General features: G+C 38.0%; 1 protein-coding gene across 3 annotated transcripts; it reads right to left on the reverse strand.

Annotated features, from left to right (window-relative positions):
- Positions 1–759: 759 nt before the first annotated feature.
- On the reverse strand, positions 760–14,686 carry LOC113454721 (uncharacterized). 3 transcript variants are annotated; one of them, XM_087918759.1, is made up of 7 exons: positions 14,271–14,686; positions 13,007–13,612; positions 12,551–12,665; positions 12,366–12,433; positions 11,184–11,313; positions 6,911–8,950; positions 760–6,053 (listed from the first exon to the last, which is right to left on the reverse strand). In XM_087918759.1, exons 2-6 carry the CDS (start codon positions 13,493–13,495, stop codon positions 6,912–6,914), a joined length of 2,841 nt encoding a protein of 946 aa, XP_087774885.1. In that variant the 5' UTR covers positions 13,496–13,612; positions 14,271–14,686; the 3' UTR covers positions 760–6,053; position 6,911. The 3 variants fall into 3 exon arrangements, with proteins under 3 accessions (XP_087774885.1, XP_087774884.1, XP_087774883.1); XM_087918758.1 differs by lacking the exon at positions 14,271–14,686 and having other exon boundaries at positions 760–3,058; positions 13,007–13,472; XM_087918757.1 differs by lacking the exon at positions 14,271–14,686 and having other exon boundaries at positions 13,007–13,472.
- Between the last annotated feature and the right edge of the window lie 8,248 nt (positions 14,687–22,934).

Genomic DNA, 22,934 nt, shown 5'->3' on the forward strand with positions numbered 1-22,934 from the left:
GGAAGACCACAAAAAGAAGGAAAAACCCACACTGTCCACTCCAAGACTTTCCTTCCATAATTGCACACATATAAAAATAAATGGAGCTTCTATGATGCCTTCACAAGCACCTGTTCAACTTTTTAAAAATCTCTCCTATTGAATCCCTTGGGCCAAAAAAACAAAAAATAGGAAAAAAAAATAAGGTGCATTTAGCATTAAAAACCCTCAGAATTTTAGGGAAATATATTGGAGAGAAACAGTAACAACTAGAAGGAAACACATTTAACATAAGCACAAGGGATATTTCTGAGCCTTTAAAATAGCTCTCCATTTCAAAATAAGTTTTGGAATAATTGAGCATCTCGAGCAATGTGGCAAAAGGCAAAGTTTAAATGTAGAAATAATTGGTCCCTATGTCTTTTACATTAAAATTACCAGTTGTGAGGGTCAAACTAAAAGAGAAATTTTCCTCATTCAGTTTATGTAAATAGAAAATGCATAGACTTAACCAACTAGACCTAGAATTTAAATGGCTTCTCACCCAAATAGATGTTACGGGAAATTGGGTCATGGCTCCTTCTGAAGCTTTCCAGAATCTATGTTTGTATGGTTTCTCTTTTGTGTGGATCCTTTCATGCCAAGTAAAGGAACCACCATGACTGAGGTTCTTTACACACTCCATACATTTATATGGCTTCTCTGCTGTGTGCATTTTACTAATTTATAACATAACTAAAGAGAAAGAAAATTTAGTATGTTGGAAAAGTAACCACACCATTGATATTTAATTTTTATTTAAATCCAATTTAAATTTTTCTTAACTCTTGTCACACCATAGAAAGGCAAAATATAAATGCTGAAAAAAGTTTTTGTACATGCATTTTGGGAGCTTCCTGTCACCCTGGCTCCTTTCGTAAGAAGAATTTTACATCCTTTCAGCTCCTTTCACATGGATAGGTTCCCTCTCATAATGAGACCTTTGACTGAATAACTTTCCATATTTCATCATTTGTATCAGTTAACTCAGGTCTCTGTAGATGAGTCCAATTATTTTTTTAGTAGTAGTATATGCTTATTGGCAATACTGACTTTAGCATAATTCTATAAAATTACAACAATCCATATCAGTTCAATACATCCCCTCTAATTTTAACAGCACTCTTTGTCAACATGCACTTTTGTATCATGCATTGTGATTGTTTTATTACATGTTCATCTATATCAGTCAATAGTAAAAAAAGATTCTTCTAAACTAGACTGATTCAGTTGGACAGAGGCATAATTGATCTAGTTCTAGGTTCCTGATGCAATTTGCAATGCAATAATGGATCAAATTTTCCACCTTTATTACAAGTTACCACTCCTTTTTCAAGTTAATACTATCAACATGAGTACAATGTTGTCTGCATGTAATAAAAGGCCTTTTCTACTTTCAGTTGATAAGGCATAAAAAGGATTAACATTGTTAATTATAAACATTGTTGTTTATATAAAAATTAAAGAGGAGGGGAACCAGTATAAAGCCGTGATGGACATCTTTTGTAGTTTTAATGTTTTGTTAGGGAGACATTTTGGTTTATCCGTATTTGCATGTAAGTATTTTCATCCATTTATATATAGGTAATCTAGATCAGTAGCTATCTCCCATCGTTTTCCTGTATTTATTGTATCAAAAGCAAATGATAAGTCATTAAATGTTACATAGAGGCATTTTAAGGAACCATTCATTGACCTGTGAATCAGAGTTGTAAACACTGATTTATAAGCATATATCATTTTCAGAAGCCTGCCTTTTGTTATGCTAAAATCTGCCCAACTTCTATCCAATCAGTCTGTTTAAAATGCTTTTGTTGTTGTTATTCTGTTGTTAAATTGTGTCCAGCTCTTTACCGCCCCATGGACCACAGCACGCCAGTCTCCCATTTTCAACTTACACTTTTTTATGGTTTTGATGATTTTCCTTGGCTTTCCCAGGCGACTTATCAGCTCATTTCTGATTTTGTCAACCCAGCTTATACATAACAGCCGCCTGCAAATTCACATTCCAAATGCTTCTAGTCTCTCTTCAAGTGGCTTTCTGTAGAGCAGGATAGAAAACATGTAATATCTGACAAGCCTGATTTTCAATCTCAGGCTTACGTCATGACTGCAGAAAACCTTTTTCATTTTGAAGAATACTGTTCGAGCTTTCTCTATCCTTGTTTTTACTTCAGTGGTCATGTTCCATCTTTCATGTAAATTAGAACCAAGGTACGTGAACCTTTCCACTTTTTCTAGTGGTATTCCTTTTGAAGTTCTTGGTGACAAATTATTGGGTTATTTGCTGATGACCATGATCTTGGTTTTTGAGTTGTTAAGCTTCAAGCTGTATTTTTCAGATATTTCTGTGATTCTGTTGAGTAACTGAAGGTCTTCATGCTTACTGGCAAACAGAACTGTATCATCAGCATATATCTTTCACATCTACAGACACTATACACTGATAATATTTAATGATTCTCTCATATTCAGGTAGTCCTCAACTTACAACAGTTCGCTTAGTGACTGTTTGAAGTTACAACAGCGCTGAAAAAAGTGACATGGCCATTTTTCACACTTATGACCATTGCAGCATCCCCATCATTGCAGTGATTCACTTAACAACTGTTAAGAAAGAAAGGTGCTAAAATGGGCAAAACTCGCTTAACAAATTTCTCCGCAACATAAATTTTGGCTTCCATTGTGGTTGTAACTTGAGGACTACCTGTAATGAGATCTTTGACTGAAAAAGATTACAGACTTCTTGCATTCCTGCTGATGGATTCTACACTGTAGATGTGAGCCTGGTCACACTGGACATTTTTTTTCAAAATGTTTGCTTCCTTAAAACCTTTTGGTTATGAGGACAGACCCCTTCAAATTAAACAGAGATTTCAAGGTAACTTCATAGTCTTGTATGCTGTAACACATTCATCAGCTGAATGTAGTTTGGTGCTCAGAAGTTGCCAAGAAAATTCTCAAGGACATCTCTGAATGATTTCCAGGTGATTTTCTCTGGCCCCACTGATCTTCAAATGTCATTGATGATATATATGATTTGTGGACCAAAAAAAATACCTTCCTTAATCTTGACATCAATTATTCTTGGAAATATCTGCCTCAAATAACAAAAACTTTCACCTTCCTTGTTCATTGCTTTGACAAAACATTTAATCACTCTGAGGTTTATGTGAGGCAGAAGCAAAAATTTATTCATTGGGTCAACAGTGGTTCATGTCCATGATTTCCTGGTCTGGAACCAAATTCTTTCAGAGTGACCAATTCTCTTTAAAGTAATGCAACTCTCTTGCATGGCTTTTCCATCTGCATATGTAATAACAGTACTTGATACATCTGAGCTGCATTCCAAGCAACAAAGTCACTGCTTTTAAATCTCCACAGATATTCTAGATATTTGCTTGATGTACTGCATGTGCTTCAACAACAGTTCCATGTTTTCGACTTCTGGTTTGAAGGACTTCAGCAACAGACAGGAATCCGCAATCATGCACGGTTTCTGCCTGGGCTCGCCGCTGGAACGCCCCAAGCCAGCTGGTTTCGGGGCTAAGCCACCCCGTAGAGGTGGTGAAGAGGGGGGAGACTGCCAGCAGGGTCGAGGAGAGCCGCATCTCTCCTCCTCAGCTGGCCATTACTCTTTTTCCCGAAGGCGGTTGCAGCGGTGGTCAGAAATGGCCACCTCAAAGAAGAACTCAACCGGAAAAGAACATGCAGGAGGAAGATAAGAAGGGAAAGTTTTGGCTGACCGGCCTAAGTTGAAAAGCAACAACTAAGGTACCCTGGAATTTAAATTTTACAAGAAATAACATTGCTCCCAAAGAAGAGTCGGAAGCAGCGAAAAAAAGTGAAAAGGGAAAGGTTTGGCTTTTTTTCCCTTCTCCCTCCTTCCTTATATTGACAACTAAGAATAAGAAATTGGAAAAATCCACTTTGGCATCAATAGGCAATTAAGCTGAAAATATAACTAAATGCCAAACGGACAATAAAGATTTCTGGATATTAAAAACTTTTTCTTCTATAAGCAGAAAGGGAGAGAAAAAGAATAAGGGCAGGATCTGGAAGAGGGAGGAGACTTCCTAGTCTTTAAAAGAATCTAAAGTAAAATTTCAATAAGACTTCTAAAAGATACATTTTAACTGAAACTTTGCAACAAAATAGTAACCCCAGGAAGAGAAAGTGGAAAAAAAAAGAAAGAGCAAAAAGAAACAGTTTGTGTGTATTTGGATTACTCGGTGACTTTTGGATATTTGGTTATTATATTTGAATGACTAAAATCAATCGGGAGGTTGTTTAAAAATTTCTACAATGGCATCACTTTTGGATGAATTGAAAATGGAATTTAAAAAGTACAAAGAAGATGCACAAGTAGGGAAGGGTTCTTTTGGCTTCATTTTTCAATTCTTAGAAATGGAGATTTGGAACTATGAGAAACAACAAGAAAAGACTGCAAAACAAGAAGACTGGGACAAAGAAGAAGCCATCTTTAATGAACAAGTAACTATGTGGTGAAGAAAAAGGAAAGGGGGGAAAGAAGATGGAGAATTTAAGATTTAAAAAAATAACCAAAGAAAACTAATTTGAAAAATAAGTATAATACTGGAAAACAACAGAAAAGGGAATACAGAAGAGGGAAATAGAGGTAGAGAGACAAAGGGGTAAAAAGGGGAGAGAGAAGAAGAGAGGGAAGAAGGAAAGGAAAAGAAGTTACAAAGGTCCGGAGCAAGATATAAAAAAACAGGACCTCTTTAGAGATAATGGGTGAAAATTTAACTGAAAAAGGGATTCTGTAAAGGTACGTAAGATTGTATTGTTATATTTGTAATAGAAATAACTTTAGAAAATTGGAAACAACATATGATTAGATTGAGGGATAAAATAGTTAGTGTAATTTAGTGAAATGTTTGTGAATAAAGTAAATGAAATAAAATAAATGATAAAATTGAATTAGGAAGGAGTGGGAACATTTTCATTAGTCAATGTTTTATAAAATATAAGTGAAGGGGGGGAAATTAACTATGGAAAGTTTATAATTGTTCCCATAGAAGTACGATATTTAATTGAAAAGTAATCTGAAAAATGCTAAGACTTTAATGAATATTAATATTAATGATAGAATTGAATGGGATTGGAATGTTGTTTTAATTATATACATTTATAATTTCTTTCTCTTTTTTTTTCAAGAATACTGTGTGTAGTTTAAGAATGTACCAAGCAGACTCCAAATGGAAGTTATGTATTATATTGAGTGTTATAACTTTAGGGGAAAGATATAAAGGTGTCATACTCCAATCAGTAACTACAGGAGAAATTCTGTTTAATGAGAAAAGATAATAGACAATAGAAACAGGACAGACAAAAAATATAAATATAATGATTTGAATTGAGATGAAATAAAAAAAATAAAATTGAGGAAATTAAAAGAGTGGAGAAGCCATGTAGAAAATGTAAAATAGTAATAAGATATGGAATAGAATATAAAAATGAGCATGAACCTGAATTTGTGTCTGTACGAAGAAATGTAACCCGGGATTAAGCTGCTTTCAAAAAAGATGTTTTAATTGTATTTCTTTTCTTTTTGTGAAAAAACAGAACAAAATTTACAAAAAAACCCAACAAAAAACAGTTCCATGTTTTCATGGTTTTCATGTGTGCAATACAGGCAATAGATACTGTAGGGTGTACGCTGCTATTGTGTAAAAAAAAAAAGCAGATTTCTATAAAGCAGTACACGGCATGTTAAATTGCAAGCTATTTTTGTGATTAGCAGCCAGAAATCTGTAAGATACATCAAAGGTATTACAGGATGCAAAATCTTTGTTGCCTAGTATTGTTTTCTGGTATTTTCACAACTCACAGGCAGTTCCCCCTTCTCATTTTTCTGTGTGTATGGTCAGGAGGAACAAGTGGTTTTTCACAATTTCACATTATTTTCTTTTGGTCCCCACTGGTTTCCAAAGATCTCTCTTCTTGCTTGATAGTTCGCAATGTCAACACACTGCAGTCACTTTCATCCTCATCCTCATCCTCCTGAATACCTTTAATTAGGTACAAAAAGAAAGAGAAAGTCATGAAAAATTCAAAGTGCAATTTCTCTTATTTGTAATTTTTAATACCTATTATTTAATAGAGCAATTCAATATCACATTCCATCTCACTCTGTAAATTCCAATGGAACTTGAATTCCCTTTGAATTATAATATTCATTCAAATCCAATAAATTTGCCATTTCCAAACTGCTGCAAGAACAAAGAAGTGTAAAATCCACTGAGAAATTGTGTGTGTATTAAGGAATGAAAAAGGAAGGGAAAACAACTGTTAAGATTAGGGAAAAGAATAAAAATTTAAACTTTGAAAAGTTACTGTGAATCAGTTGAATTTTTATCTATATATCAGCTACAGCGGAACTAATAGCAATAAACCTTGAAAAAAATGCATCAGGGAAATACAGCTCTTGCTGCTGCTTGGGGAAGCTGTGGCTGTTTGTTCATATTCCTCCAAAAACCATGATCAAATGGGAAGAACAACTAATTGGGAGCAAGAAGCTCACATGTACAGTAAAGACAACATCTTCATAAAATAACAGCCCAGCAAGAGAGATGCTTAAAATCACAAATTTCTTGAAATTGACCACCAACAGGAATCTGGAACAAATTTAAATTTAAAACAAAAACTATTTTATGTGCAATAGAATTTGCCACCTCCAGATGACAATATTTGAAAAATTCATAATTAAAACAGTACCTACCTATTATTTTTATTTTCATCAGTAAATTCATCTCTCTAGGACTGCCAATTGTGAAGGTCACATTCAAAAAAACCCTTCCCCACCTATACATAAATAGGAAATGCGTAAATTTAACCAACTAAATCTAGAATTAACAAAGATTCTCACCTTAATGTATCTCTTTTAGGTCATTGTTCCTCTTCCTCTTTCCACATGCCCCAGATTTATATGGCTTCGGCCCTGTGTGGATCCTTTGATGGGAAGTAAGATTATTACGTTGGCTGAAAACCTTTCCACACTCCATGCATTTAAATGGCTTCTCCCCTGTGTGGGTCCTTTGATGGGAAGTAAGATGACTGCTATAAGTGAAGGTCTTTCCACATTCCATGCATTTAAATGGTTTCTCTCCTCTGTGGATCCAACTATGGGAAGTAAGGTGACTGCTATAAGTAAAGCCCTTGCCACATTCCATACATTTAAATGGCTTCTCCCCTGTGTGGATCCTTTGATGGGCAGTAAGATTACTGCATTGGCTGAATCCCTTTCCACACTCCATGCATTTAAATGGCTTCTCCCCTGTGTGGATCCTTTGATGGGAAGTAAGATGACTGCTATAAGTAAAGGTCTTTCCACATTCCATGCATTTATATGGCTTCTCCCCTGTGTGGATCCTATGATGGGAAGTAAGGACACTGCTACAAGTAAAGCCCTTTCCACATTCCATACATTTAAATGGCTTCTCCCCTGTGTGGATTCTTTTATGGGAAGTAAGACTACTATGTTGGCTGAAGCTCTTTCCACACTCCACACATTTATATGGTTTCTCCCCGGTATGGATCCTTTTATGAACAGTAAGACACCAGTTTTCACAGAAGCCTTTTCCACACTCCAAGCATTTATATGGCTTCTCCCCTGTATGGATCCTTTTATGGGAAGTAAGATGACTACTATAAACAAACATCTTTCCGCACTCCAAGCATTTATATGGTTTCTCGCCTGTGTGGATTCTTTTATGAGAAGTAAGACTACTATGTTGGCTGAAGCCCTTTCCACACTCCATACATTTATATGGTTTCTCCCCAGTATGGATCCTTTTATGGGAACTAAGTTGAATGCTATGAGCAAAGGTTTTTCCACAGTCCATACATTTATATGGCTTCTCCCCGGTATGGATCCTTTTATGGGGAATAAGTTGACTGCTATGAGTAAATGTCTTTCCACATTCCATACATTTAAATGGTTTCTCCCCAGTATGGATCCTTTTATGAGAAGTAAGATTGCCATGTTGACTGAAGCCCTTTCCACACTCCATACATTTATATGGCTTCTCCCCTGTGTGGATCCTTTTGTGGGAAGTAAGCTGAATGTTATGAGTAAAGGTCTTTCCACATTCCATACATTTATATGGCTTCTCCCCTGTGTGGATCCTTTTATGGGAAGTAAGATGATTACTATAAACAAACATCTTTCCGCACTCCAAGCATTTATATGGTTTCTCCCCGGTGTGGATCCTTTTATGGGAAGTAAGATTACTATGTTGGCTGAAGCTCTTTCCACACTCCATACATTTATATGGTTTCTCTCCTGTGTGGATTCTTTTATGAACAGTAAGAGACCAGTTTTCACAGAAGCCTTTTCCACACTCCAAGCATTTATATGGCTTCTCCCCTGTGTGGATCCTTTTATGGGAAGTAAGTTGAATGTTACGACTAAAGGTCTTTCCACACTCCAGGCATTTATATGGTCTCTCCCCTGTGTGGATTGTTTTATGGCAAGTAAGCTGAACACTCTGAGTAAAGCCCTTTCCACACTCCATACATTTATATGGCTTCTCCCCTGTGTGGATCCTTTTATGAGCTGTAAGAATCCCATTTTCTTGGGAAAGAGTAAATGTCCCATTGTAATGTTTTCCATTGTCTCTGCATATATAATCTTCTCCTTTGGATGGAGTTGGATAGTGTTCATTTACATTGGATGTGTTTTTGAATAGTCTTACACTTTTCCCAATATGTTTTTTCTTGTGTTTTCCTTGTTGGCTATGAACGTCTTGAATCTGTACATCAATGGAAGATGAGCTTTCTTTATTGCAGTTATATGACTGGTTTCTACCACAATTTTCTCGATCCATTTGAACTGCATGTTTCTCAATTCCTTTTCCATGTCTGATCAATTGTTCAACTAAATCTTTATTCTTCTGCCCATAAGTACCTTCAAAGGAAAAGAGAAATGAAACTGGTAATAAAGTTAGGAAAAAAGATCCAACTGTCAAAATCATGTGAATTCCCTTCTGAAATGTTGCCAAATTCTATTATTTTGCAGTTTTACGTGCTTGCAGTAGCACAAAATAGAAACATTAATGAGCCATTAAAGCTTTAAAAATATTGAAAGCATCCTTTTTACTTAGAATTATCCTTATAACAAGGAGACATTAGGAGAAAATCTAACTTTTATTGGAGAGGACAATTCCAACAGACACCTGTAAGAACTAAAAATAATTTTTAAATGTTTCTTTTACTTCTATTAAGATATTTAAATTTAGCAGCTAGAACAGTGGGGCTGTAGGATGAGCCAGAACACACAGTTATAGTTGATTGATTGGAGAGTGTTGGCTCCTGCATGAGGCAGTCTGTGCTGTGATTGGTTGCTGTAGGTGTGGAGAGGGAGTTTCCTTTTTTCCCGCCTTTTTCTTATGTGTGCTCTGTAATTTATCTCGTGATGCTCCTATTTATATCTTGCCTGCTGTAAATATAGATGTAAAATATATTTATTTATATAAAGCCACAAGTTTGTGTCAGCAGCTCTGATTTCATTTGGATACTTGCTTTGCAATTCCCTGATATCTACCCACCCAAACTCTTCTTTTGCTTTTCATTTTTCTCTTGCCAAAATCACATAGTTGCAGAGAGAGAAAAAACTAGAGTTCTTCTAATAACCCTACATAGCGTATTTGCAATAGAACTGTTTGGAATCTGTCCACCAATTAGTTGGGTTGGCAATATATAAACCAACAATGTATGTTTGTAGCTTTAAGACAAAATCACTGTATTGATTTACACTATATTTCGACTGGTTGATTATATTGCAAATTACTATAAGAGGGAGCTAGAGATCATAGCTTGCTCTCTCTGACATTCTGTCTCTCTGACATTTTGTTGCTAAGGTTCTCGGTTGTATTTATGTTGTGCTTATTCTTTGGACTGTTATACGTCTATGACTTGGACCGTTTATTGGACTGTGCTATTTCTTAAAGTAAACTTTAACTCAATTTAGTGTATCTGTGTGTGGTTGAAAAATATTCTTAACTACTCTCATAAACGTTTCCATGTGCATATCCTTGTTACTCAAGGGTTATTCTGTACATATCATAGCAAGAACCATGACACATTTTGCCCCTTTTTCAAGGCTCAGGATAGGACAGAAAATTAAGAAAAGTTGTTAAGTAAAAAACATCAAGTAATCCTTCACAAGACTAATATGGAAGCATCTAGCTTCAAAAAGCTGAAATGCATGATGGAAGTTTAAGCATCTTTTCAAGCCAAGGAGTTAATTTGTCTCTAATTTGATATATTTAAATAGAAGTATTCATCAAATGATAAATAGCACAGGATGTATCTAATCAGAGAACCATTTGATCTATTTCATTTCTCAGAGAAGAAGGACAGACCTTTTCTCCCTCCTACCCCAAAAATGACCATGTCATTGGAGATTTTTTAAATAAGAAATAGCTAATAGTATCAAAAGGACCAAGACATTAACCCAAAACAACCAGCCAATATCATTTTTTGAACACGATTACAACGTTTTTACAATGATTCTGGCTGGAAGGATGCAACTAGCTTTGCAAGAATTTATTCATGAAGACCAATATTGATTTTATCTAATAGAGAGTTTAGAGATAATATTAGAAAAATATTGCAAATCTTGGAATAATAGAATAGAATAGAATAGAATAGAATAGAATGGCAGAATTGGAAGAGACCTTGAGAGTTCTTCTAGTCTAACCCCCTGCTCAGGCAGGAAACCCTATACCATTTCAGACAAATGGTTGTCCAATCTCTTCTAAAACAACTTCCAGTGTTAGAGGATTCACCACTTCTGGAGGCAAGTTGTTGCACTGATTAATTGTTCTAACCGAACAATTGTTCTAACTTAGAACAACATAATAAAAAGCTGCACTGATCTTAATGTGGAGAAGGCCTTTGACAATCAGAATTGGATTTTCTTGTTTAACATTTTGAAAGATATGGACTTCAGACAGAATTGTATTATTTAAGTGAAATCAATCTATGCTAAAAACACAAATTGCTAATGGAGAATTAACAAAACTGTGAGATAGAAAAAGGGATAAGGATGCCCTTTGCAACTAACGACATTTCTAGCTGTGGCATCTAATTACAAAACATCTTCCTGACACTCTGATTGGAGAATAGCAAACCCTTACCAAGAGCGATCACGTTCTTATAATTTTCCATCATGACTTCCCAATACAGTGCTTTTTGGTCAGGATCAAGCTCACTCCATTCCTCCTCGGAGAAATACACAGCCACCTCCACGAAGGAGACAAGGCCCTCCTGACAGGGAAAAGAGTACACAAAAGGTCCAGGAGGAATTGTAAAAGAACGGTCTTATTGTTTATAAATCCCCAAAGCAAAGCTATGCACTAAAATAAATGGTTGTGCTTGGTAGGATGGTTTAGGTGAGAAAATGGACAAAGCAAAAACTTTTGATTGAAGAAATATTCCAGGCAAGTTTCATCAACTTGATTGATACTGCAGGACTTTCAGTGCTATTCAGTGAAAAGTAACTCCACTGGATGAATTGATCTACCTTTCTCTATCTGTCCATCTATTCATCAATCAAAAGACTCTCAGTGTCTGGAAAGAATCAACTGGCAGGTGGGCTTTGGAAACCTCACCCGTCAATGACTCCAATTCTCCCTGTGTTTGAAGAAGGAGTCACAGTGGCACAGTGGTTAGAACGCAGTACTGCAAACTACTTCTGTTCACTGCCAGCTTCCTGCAATTTGGCAGTTCAAATCTCACCAGGCTCAAAGTTGACTTAGCCTTTCATCCTTCCAAGGTGGGTAATAAAATGAGGTTCCAGAATGTTCCAGATTCCAGGCAATAGGCTGACTCTGTAAACCACTTAGAGAGGGCTGTAAAACACTGTGAAGCGATATATAAATCTAAATGCTATTGCTAAGTGCTATAGTCTGCCTTATCTTCTAACCCGATCTGCTTAATTGGTTCATACAATTATTATTGGCTGCAAAAAAGATTTTTAAAACTGGCAACGTTCCTGTATGAGCAGTTAATGTCGACATTCTTGCACAATTCCTAATCAACGAATTACAAACAATTAGTCCCTTGAGGATTTTATAAAGAAATTAGTTACTGAAAACTAGAAAGAATAATTATCACCAAGAGATTCAATACTGGTCTTTAACAAAAAAATGTTTCCTAATCTTGAATCTTCTATATTGCTTAGGTCCACAAAAACCCCCCCTCCCCCCCCCCCCCAAAAAAAAAAGAGAGACTAAAATGTAAGGAAACAATTCTATGAATACCAATTTGACTTCATGAAAGAAAGACAGAATAAAAATCCAATAATTTCCTCTTCCTACCTGAGTTGGAGGTTCAATCACTGATTCAGATCCACCATAAGGAAGAGTCAACTTCTTTCTATTCTTTCCTGGGAGAGAGACAGAATTTTAAAAGTGCATAATTAAAAAAGTAGGAAGAGGTGTTCTATAGAAGAGAAGACAATGAGAAGATGAGAAAGCTAGGAGTGGAAGGACCTCTGTTTTACCTCCTGAGGTGTCCTGATTTAGAACTTCCTGACAGATCCTCCTGAAAAACAGTTCTTGAGGGAGATTTGATGGATGCCTCTTTATCTCAGGATCTCTGATCTTCACTGCAAAGGACTTGAAATAATAGGCAGGGGGGGAGGAATTAACAAACATCACACATCATGAAGAGGATTCTTGTTCTATGGTCACCAATTCAAAGCCCCCAATGTCCATCAGTGAGGCTGGAAAGAAGAAACGGCTGTCCCATATCTTTCTTGGTGAATGGAGAATGAAATAATGTCCCAAATAATTAATGAAATCTCTCCACATATTATGCCTGCTATAGAATGCTGGTAGGGAAGGATTAAGAATTCAAATACATTATCTATTTACTAAGTTTATATACCGCCCCTCTCATTGATAAAGCAACATGACATTTAAATCTCTTCTAATCTCCTATGATGATGGTCTCTTACCTGCAGCTCAATCTGCACCTTCTTCTCCTCCGCCTGGCTCAGGAGGAAGCCTTCCACCAGGGCCACCGCCTGGGAGCTGGTCTCTGCTCCACACTCCCGCACCCAGCTCTCCATCTGCAGGGGCAGAAGTGCCAGGAACTGCTCCAAAACAACCAGGTCCAGCATCTGCGCTTTTGTGTACTTTTTTGATCTCAACCATCGACTACAAAAGAAATGGAGTCGGCTGCAAAGTCCTCGGGGATCTTCATCCTCCTGATATTGGATGCTCCTGAATTTCCAGGGCTGAACATCTGAGAGGGTGGTTTTTTCCTCCTGGATCTTCTGCCCAGTTCTTGCCCAGATCTTCCCTTGGCTCCCAGGCTGAATCCCAGAAGGGCCTTTTCCAGTTCCCTCACTTCCTAAAGGTTCAGTTTCCATTTTTTTTCTGTCCTGTAATGCAACTCCAAATGGGTCCAAGGGAATCTTACAGATCTCCAAACACCTTTTCATTCACAGGACCATTCCTCTAGCCACAATAATGACTAGAACAAATCATTCTGTTGTCTTTGTCCAAGGGACATTTTTGCCTCAACAAGAGAATGTACAAATGGCATCCAATTTGTGTATCTGAGATGAATTAGAAAGTAGTGGATTTAATCCCAGAAGAACACTTATCCCAGTGGAAGAAATTATTTTTCTAAGCTACTTTAGGATTACAGTGGCAATGAGAAGTTACTGCCTGTGCATTAATATCTAATATTTATTTGTATCCCACTTTTATTACAACCATTTATAGAATGACCGTTCAAAGTTACAACGGCTCCAAAAAAAGTGACTTATGAATGTTTTTCAAATTTATGACCCTGGTACATTTGAAGACTTGGCAACTGGCATGTATTTATGAGGGCTTCAGGGCCCATATGATCAAGATAGGTCTTGCTTTATTAAAAAACCCATATCTGCATTTACCTACAAGCAGGGTTCATGCAACATGCTAACTGCTTAACAGGTTAACCAATCACGAAAGTTCAGTTCATGTAAAATGAAATGATCTGGTTTAGGATGTTGCATTTCCCTTTCTTCAGGGTTTGCTTTTTAAGAGCCAAATCGCACAATTACATACACTTCACACAGCATACTCTAAAGTCACAAACACATTTCTAGGGGTGTCCAGGGAAATTGAACAAATAAGACAGAGTAACAAACTGCAGGGGCTGAGTTTACACAAAACACAGGGGTTGGTGATGTCCTTCACTAAGACAAATGGAACTGCTGAAATACCAACCCTATTTTAGTGTCCTCCACCACATGAGAAGGCAGCTGCAATCTCCTGCAGCTCCTCCCTTGCAATTTTTTTCTTATTTCCTGCTCGAGATTTGCCATGGAAGCAATCTCCCCACGAAGATATGAAGTGTGAAGGATTCCCCCAGAGCATCTCCTCCCCTCCGAGGATCTGGATTGAATCCTGGGGCAACGTGGCTGGTCTGGAGCAGGACTTTCCCTCTACCAGCTTCGTGCCTGGAAACGAGCCGCAAGGTAATACAGGACCCGGCCACTCCCTCTTCCGGGATTTAGAGGATTGAACCTGCACGAGGATTTCGCATCTGTTCCTTCCTTCGTTAGCACGAGAACTCTGTCCCCGCCCACCTCTGGATCTCTTCATTTTAAGACGTTTCTGCAGCCTTTTAAAGCCCCTGAGAAACTCAAGGGGTTAAAAAGAAAGAGCATGCAGCATCCTAGAGGGGCACGACTCATTGATGTCACTTCCTTCCCAACTCTCCTATGGTAACCCCACCTGTTAATACCTCCAGTGGCCCAATGCTGAAGCGCATAGGATTGTCTTTCTCTTTGCAGAGAGAGACCTCTGGTGGATTCTGTGTGCAAGACAGTAGCAAACAGAGGAGAAAGGGTGCATTTTCCATTAATAGGAATAGCCCAAAGCCCCTTCATTGCATCACCCAGCAAGATTCAACCAAGCCTGGGACTCAAGACAACCTACGAAGTTACCCCTGCATGGCCCCATGGGAGTCTGACAACCAATCAGGATACAGGAAGCAACAGGTGAAGCTAGGCAGAATCACATCTGATACCTGCTGAGTCGTGTCGTTCCCCCCACCCCCACCCCAGGCGGTGTGCTATCTCTGCTTCTCTTCTCCCTATATACCAGTGACTGCATCTCAAAGGAACCATCTGTTAAAATACTGAAGTTTGCAGATGACTCAACAGTGATTGGTCTCATTCGAGACAACATTCAAGACAACTCATTTGAGACAACTAATCCACATACAAATGGGAGGCTGTACAACTTGCCTCCATCAAGTTTCCCTGATCTGATCACCTTTTAATTTTTTGTCAAAACACTTTTGAAAAAAAAATAAAGATGAGGGATCGTTGGAAGTTAGATTCTCCTCTCTTCTAGGAAAACAGCCCCCACCCTTTGTCAAGTAGGGCTATTAAAATAGATGAAGCCAACTTACTTTTCACAACAAAGGAAGGAGAAAATTACAGGCACGGGATACAGAGAAAAAACCCTACAAACTAGCTAAGATCCTTTCCCATAGAAATCAAATAGATGGCAAGCTATAAAAAATTTTTGAAAAGCAAATCAAAAGGCATAAGAGGAAACTTGGGATATTGCAACCTAATGCAACAAAGAGCTACTATAAAACAATTACCAAGATCCCAGGAAGAGATGCCAATATCAAAAGACAGGAACTCATCACACACACACAAATCAAAGACTTCAAAGGTTCACACTTAAAAAAACCCAAAGGATCTGAAGGGTATAAAAAAGGAGTATCTCTACTCACAAGATTAGATTACTCCTAGGAACGCTGTGAGATTTCTTTTCACCTGCCTTCCTATTAATAAACTGATTCTGACTTTCAACGCAGCTGACCAAATCATTTTGCATTTCTCCCAGCTGGGAAAAATGAATCTACCACCTCTTACAATACCAGACAACACAGTATCAACAGTAGAGACCTTCAAATTTCTAGGTTCTATCATATCACAAGAACTAAAATGGGCACCTAACATAAAAAATGTCATCGAAAAAGCACAACAAAGAATGTTCTTTCTGCACCAACTCAGAAAGCTCAAACTGCCCAGGGAGCTGCTGATACAGTTCTACAGAGGAATTATTGAGTCTGTCATCTGCACCTCTATAACTGTCTGGTTTGGTTCTGCAACCCAACAAGACAGACACAGACTTCAGAGAGTAATTAGAACTGCAGAAAAAACAATTACTCCAATCTGCCTTCTATCAAGGACCTGTATACTGCATGAGTCAAAAAGAGGGCTGTGAAAATAATTACAAAACCCTCACATCATGGACATAAACTGTTTCAACTCCTTCCCTCAAAACGACGCTATAGAACACTGCACACCAGAACAACTACACACAAGGACAGTATTTATCCGAATGCCATCACTCTGCTAAACAAATAATTCCCTCAATACTATCCAACTATTTACAAAGTCTGCACTACTATTACTACTAATCTTCTTATCACTCCTTATCGCCCATCCCCCCCCACTTGTGACTGTATGACAGTAACTTTGTTGCTTGTATCCTTACGGTGTCTATTGACTGTTTCCTAGTATGATTTGATTGCTTATTGTACCCTATGACTATCATTAAGTGTTGTGCCTTATTATTCTTGACTCTTGACAAATATATCTTTTCTTTTATGTATGCTGAAAAAATTTGCACCAAGACAAATTCCTTATGTGTCCAATCACACTTAGCCAATAAAGAATTTTATTCTATCTATTCTATTCTATTTCTTGCCACAGGAACAGGAAGCAAATCCAAAGCCCAACAGAGGGTATAAATCTCACTCTCTCACCCATGTGCTCATTTTGCCCAGGACCTCAAATCATGTGGTCCTGCTGTCCACCATTAAACCATCTTTCCAAGCAGTCCCCATGTTTCCAGTGTCTTTTTTCCCATTTGGTACTGAACCCAGATGGACATTTCTTCCAACATCACCTTCCCTTAGAATCTCTGATCTCCACAGGAAAGGATTTGAAATGGTAGGCAGACGAAAAGAAAAAGAAATGGACATTGTACACCTCATCTCATGTTCCTCCTCAACTCCTCAAATTTGCAGATGACATTAAGCTGGCAGGAGCAGACAACACACCCTAGAAGTCCAGCTCAGGATCCAAAAAGATTTTGACAGACTTGAACAATGGGCCCTGTAAAAAGAACTGCAGGCACACCGGGCAGCAGTCTTTTGTTCAGAGCTAAATAAAGAAATCCTTTCCTTCTACCGTTGTCCTGCCTCTTCAATCTAGCCCATATCTAACAGGCCCTATACAACAAAATGAAATTTAATGTGGACAAAAGCAAGATTTTACACCTAGGCAGGAAAAACCAAAGGTACAAGTACAGATTAGGCAAAATCTGGCTCAAAAACAATAACTGTGAGAGGGACTTTGGAGTCCTAGTGGACAATCACTTAAATATGAGTTAGCAGTATGCAGCAGTGGCCAAAAAAGCTAATCCAATCCTTGGTTGTATAAATGGAGGCATAGAATCAAAATCACGAGAAGGCCACACCTGGAATACTGCAACCAGTTTCGATCACATTACAAAAAGGATGTTGAGACTTTGGAAAAAGTGCAAAAAAGAGCAACTGAGATGATTAAATGCCTGGAGACTAAAATATATGACGAATGGTTGCAGGATTTTGGTTTGGCTAGTGTAGAGAAAAAGGACTAGGGGGGATATGATAGCAGTATTCCAGTATTTGGGAGGCTGCCACAATGAGGAGGGGGTCAATTTATTTTGCAAAGCACCAGAGGGCAGGACAAGAAACAATGGAGAGAAGGGGACTTCCGGTTTGAGTTTCTTCGCTGACAGACTGAAACTGCGATTGTGCGTGGTTTTGATCCGTGCTCGCTGCCGGAGCGCCCCGAGCTGGCTGGCTTCGGGGCTAAGCCATCCCGTAGAGGTGGTGAAGAGGGGGGAGACTGCCAGCAGGATTGAGGAGAGCCTCATCTTTCCTCCTCAGCTGGCCATTGCTCTCTTTCCCAAAGGTGGTTGCAGCGGTGGTCAGAAATGGCCACCTCAAAGAAGAACTCGACTAGAAAAGAATGTGCAGGAGGAAGATAAGAAGTGGAAATCTTGGTTGACTGGGTTAAACTGCAAAAGCAACAATGCAAGGTACCCTGGTATTTAAACTATAAAAAATAACATTATTCCCAAAGATTTTGAAGCAGCGAAGGAGAGAGAAAAGGGAAAGGATTTGGTTTGTTTTTTCTCTTCCCCTCTATATACTGACAGCTAAGAGACTTAAGCAAGAAATTGAAAAAAAAAACCACTTTGACATCAACAGGCATTTAAGCTGAAAATAAAATGTCAAAGGGATAATAAAGATTTCTGGATACTTAAAAGCTTTTAAAAGCAGGAAAGGAGAGAAAAAGAATAAAATGGCAGGATCTGGAAAAATGGAGGCGACTGCCTGGAACTAAAACCTCAACAAGATTCCTAAAAGATACATTTTTAACTGAAACTTGGCAACAAAATAGTAGGACCCCAGGAAGAGATAATTGAAAAAAGAAGCAAGAAGAAACAGTTTGGGATTATTTGGATTACTTGATGATCTCTGGATTTTTGGTTACTGCATTTAAATGACTAAAATCAATCAGGTGGTTGTTTAAAAGTGTTTAAAATGGCACCACTTTTAGAAGAACTGAAAATGAAACTTAAAAAGTACAAAGAAGATGCACAAGAAGGGAGAGGTTCTTTTGGCTTCATATTTCAACTCTTAGAAATGGAGATCTGGAACTATGAAAAACAACAAGAAACGCTAGCAGAACAAGAAGATTGGGACAAAGAAGAAGCCATCTTTAATGATCAAGTAATTTTATATGGGGGAAAAAAAGGAAAGGGGGGAAAGAGAATGAAAAGTTTAAGATTTGAAAAAACAACCAAAAAAAGAAGAATAGTTTGAAAAATAAGTATAATATTAGAAAGCAACAGAAGAGGGGATTACAGAAGAGAGAATTAGAAGTAGAGAGACAAGGGGGTAAAAGGGGGAGGGAGAAGAAGAGACGGAAGAAGGAAGGGAAAAGAAGTTATAAAGGACAGAAACAAGATATAGAGAAACAGGGCAAAGGTATAAGAATTGAAAGTATAAGCCTGTTTAAAGATAATGGGTGAAAACTTAATTATAAAAGGGATTCTGCAAAGGTACATAAGATAGTATTGTTATATTACAAATAGAAATAATCTTTCAAAATATGCTGAAAATGATGGATAAAATATTTATTGTAATCTAGTGGAATGCTTGTTAATAAACAAATGAAATAAAGTGAATGAGAGAATTAAATTAGGAAAGGATGGGAACATTTTAATTATTATTAATGATTTATAAAATATAAGTGAAGAGAAATATGGAAAACAAATTAATTATGGAAAGTTTATAAGTGGTCCCAAGGAAGTATATTTAATTGAAAAGAAATGTTAAAGATGTTAAGATGTTAATGAATATTAATGATAGAACTGAATTGGAATGGAATGAGTGTTTTATTTACATATATATATAATCTTTTTTAAAGAATATAGTGTGTATTTTAAGAATGTACCAAGCAGAATTCGATTGGAAGTTATGTATTATATTGAATGTTATAATCTTAAAGGTATACATTGAAGCTTAAATAAGAGTTGAATGGATAAAATTAAAAGATATAAAGGCGTCATACTCCAGTTAGTAACTACAGGAGAAAATTTAATGAGAAAAAATAATATGAAATTGAAACAGGACAGACAAAAATATAAATATAATGATTTGAATTGAGATGAGATAATCAAAATAAAGTTGAGAAAATTAAAAGAGGGGAAAAACTATGTAGAAAATGTAAAACAGTAATAAGATATGGAATAGAACACAAGAATGAGCATGAAATTGAATTTGTGTCTGTATGAAGAAGTGTAACTCGGGACCACGCTATTTTTTTTTAAAAAAAAGATTTTTTATTTGTGTTATGGGAAAACCCAAATAAAATTTTCAAAAAAGAAACAATGGAGAGAAGCAACCTGGAATTAAGGAGAAACTTCATAAAACTGAGGACAATTAACCAGTTGAACAGCTTGCCTTCAGAAGTTGTGGGTGCGTCATCACTGGAGGTTTTTAAGAAGAGACTGGACAGTCACTTGTCTGTAATGGTTTAAGATCTCTTGCTTGAGCAGGGGGGTGGACTAGAAGATCTCCAAGGTCCCTTTTAGCTGCATTCTGATTGACTGATTGATGCTGACTATCCCACATTTTTCTAATTTACTAAAAAGCAGGTTGTGGTCTACTTTATCAAATGCCTTGCTGAAGTGTAGGTATACTATGTCCACAGTATTTTGCTGGTCTTCTAATTTAGTCACTTTGTCAAAGAATAAAATAAGATTGATTTGGCATGATGTTTTTAACAACCCTTTGCTAGCTACTAGTTATAACTTTATTGGTTTATAGATTTTCACAGTTCTGTTTTATTATTATTATTTCCAGGATTTTCCCAGATATTGATGTTAGACTGATTGGTCCATAGTTTCCTAAGTCTGTTTCCCCCCCTCTTTTTTTTTTTTTTTTTTTTGAAGATGGGAACCACATCAGCTCTTTTCCAATCCTCTGGCAGTTCCTAGTGTTCCAGATTTTTTAAAGATATGGTACAATAGTTCTGAGATCATATCTGCCAGCTCAGTGGTGGGGTTCAAAAATTTTACTACCGGTTCTATGGGCGTGGCTTGGTGGGCATGGCAGGGAAAGGATACTGCAAAATATCCATTCTCTCCCCACCCCACTAACCTGCTTTCCAGCTCTGTTTTCCTGGCCAGGGCAACCAAAGAAGACCCAGCCCATCAGCTGAGACTTGGGAGGCAGAGAATAGCTGGGGGCGGAGCCAGTCAGAGGTTGCATTTGCCGGTTCTCCGAATTACTCAAAATTTCCACTACCAGTTCTCCAGAATCTGTCAGAACCTGCTAAATACCGCCTCTGTACCAGCTCCTTCAGAACTCTGAGATGTAATCCATAAGGTCCTGGTGATTTATACCAGTATCTCTTTGATAAGTTTTCTTCCATTATTTCTTATGTTGCCATTAGTTCTTTGGAGAATAGGTTGACCTCTTATCCGTGGCAGCCCCTCAGTATTGAAAGACTTCTGTTATGCCATTCCTAATCCTTCTCTTCCTTTGATTAGACCTATCCTGTTCCTGCATCTGCTCTTCATGTTTTAGTCTCCTGCCCCCTCATCTTTGTTGTTCTTCTCTCTCTCTCTCCAAGTGTAGTCTTACCAGTGCAGTATAAAGGGGAACTAAATCTTCACATGATCTTGATACTGTCCCTCTGTTGATGCATCCTAGGGCTGCATTGGCTTTTTTGGTAGCTGCAACATACTGCTTGCTCATATTTAAGTGATGATCCCCCGAAGACTCTAGATCGCTCTCACAATTACTACTGTTGAACCAGATACAATATTTTCCATATAGTACATTTCTTTTTTTCTTGGCTAAGGTTTAAAATCTTACTTTTCTCATCAGATAGGGTTCAGTATTCAAGTCTGTCAAGATCCTTTTGGGTTATAAACTACATGTGTCAAACTTGATCGCGTCATGTGAGGTACTGTGATGTATCATGGCATTTTTTGCCTTTGTGGAACTGGGGTAGGTGTGGCCTGTGCATGATGCATCTGGCCCACCAGTTTTACACCCGTTATAAACCATTGGCTATTCCCTCTAGCTTGGTGGTTTTTCCACAAATTTTATAGTTCCATTCTATCCCCTCATCTAAATTGTTAATGAAGATGTTGAAGATTATTGTGTCTAAGGCAGAACCTTGAGGTACTCCAGTGTTTGCCTTCCTCCATAAATACGTAGATGTGATGTACATTTACCCTATAGATGTAATGTACATGCAGATGTTGTGACTGGCCCGGATGCTTCCCCAGATATTTCCCCAGATGTAAACTTGGAGGAAGATAAACCAGTTCCAGGCACGTCTGGAGGGGAGTTGGTCAATGACTCCAAGCAACTATCTGAGCAGGATTTGGCTGAAGCACAGATGCAGGAGGATAGCCCTGAGGCTTCAGGTGGGGAAGAGGAAGAACTGCTTTCTGCACTTGATCCAAGAACACATAGGGCAGAGAAAAGGCAGGAGTAACAAAGGTCATTGTGATCGGAAATGCCCAGTCCTGGTGCCAGAGAAATTTGATGGGACTTTGAAGTAGTTTCCTGGTTTGGGGGACAATGTCAGGTATTTTTGACATTGTCCCCACTTTTTGACGCTTTCGGGTGACTATTCTCAGAGGTGGTATTCTTCAGGTTCTGACCAGTTCTGGAGAACCAGTAGCACAAATACCACCTTTGACTGGAGAGTTTACAGTATCCTTCCCCTGCCTCACCCATCAAGCCACGCCCACAGAACTAGTAGTAAAAAAAAATTGAATCCACCGCTGGCAGGGTTCTCTACCCAATTCCAACTGATGACTATATTTGAGGACCCTGTGAAGGCCCAGAAGATGAACCAATGGCTGCTGAGCTAAAGCAGGTTTGAGTCAGTCACAGGATATACCAGCAACTTCCAATTGATGAGCCAGGACCTGAGGTGGAACCAGGAGGCCTTCATTCATCAGTTCCAGGAAGCCCTGTCATTGAAGCTTCTGAATGAACTGGCCCAGATGGACCATCCCAGCAATTTATAGGTCCTCATGCACCTCTGAGTGCCTATAGACAGATGGCTCCAGTAACAGCAGAACAGTGGAATCACCCCGACTGGCAAAGCTCCAGGAGAAACCGCTTCCCCAAAAGAACCTATGCAGGTGGGATGCCAACCACAGCTTACCACCAAGACGGATCATCAGTGTTGGGAGGGATTATGCCTCTACTGTTACTATATTGTTAATTCAACTACAGAGAAAAAGAGCTTGATACATGACTGGAAAGTAACCATACCA

This window comes from Pseudonaja textilis, unplaced genomic scaffold (genome assembly GCF_049901715.1).
Source record: "Pseudonaja textilis isolate UNSWEBS1 unplaced genomic scaffold, rPseTex1.2 PTEXCTG44, whole genome shotgun sequence".
In the NCBI taxonomy this organism is placed as follows: domain Eukaryota; kingdom Metazoa; phylum Chordata; class Lepidosauria; order Squamata; family Elapidae; genus Pseudonaja; species Pseudonaja textilis.

Excerpts from the sequence above, each read along its gene's own strand:
- LOC113454721 (XM_087918759.1), bottom strand. The coding sequence starts at position 13,495 with ATGAAAAGGTGTTTGGAGATCTGTAAGATTCCCTTGGACCCATTTGGA. Across the intron at positions 12,666-13,006 it reads AGGTGCAGATTGAGCTGCAG|TCCTTTGCAGTGAAGATCAG; the intron begins GTAAGAGACCAT and ends TATTATTTCAAG. Across the intron at positions 12,434-12,550 it reads AAATCAGGACACCTCAGGAG|GAAAGAATAGAAAGAAGTTG; the intron begins GTAAAACAGAGG and ends TCTCTCTCCCAG.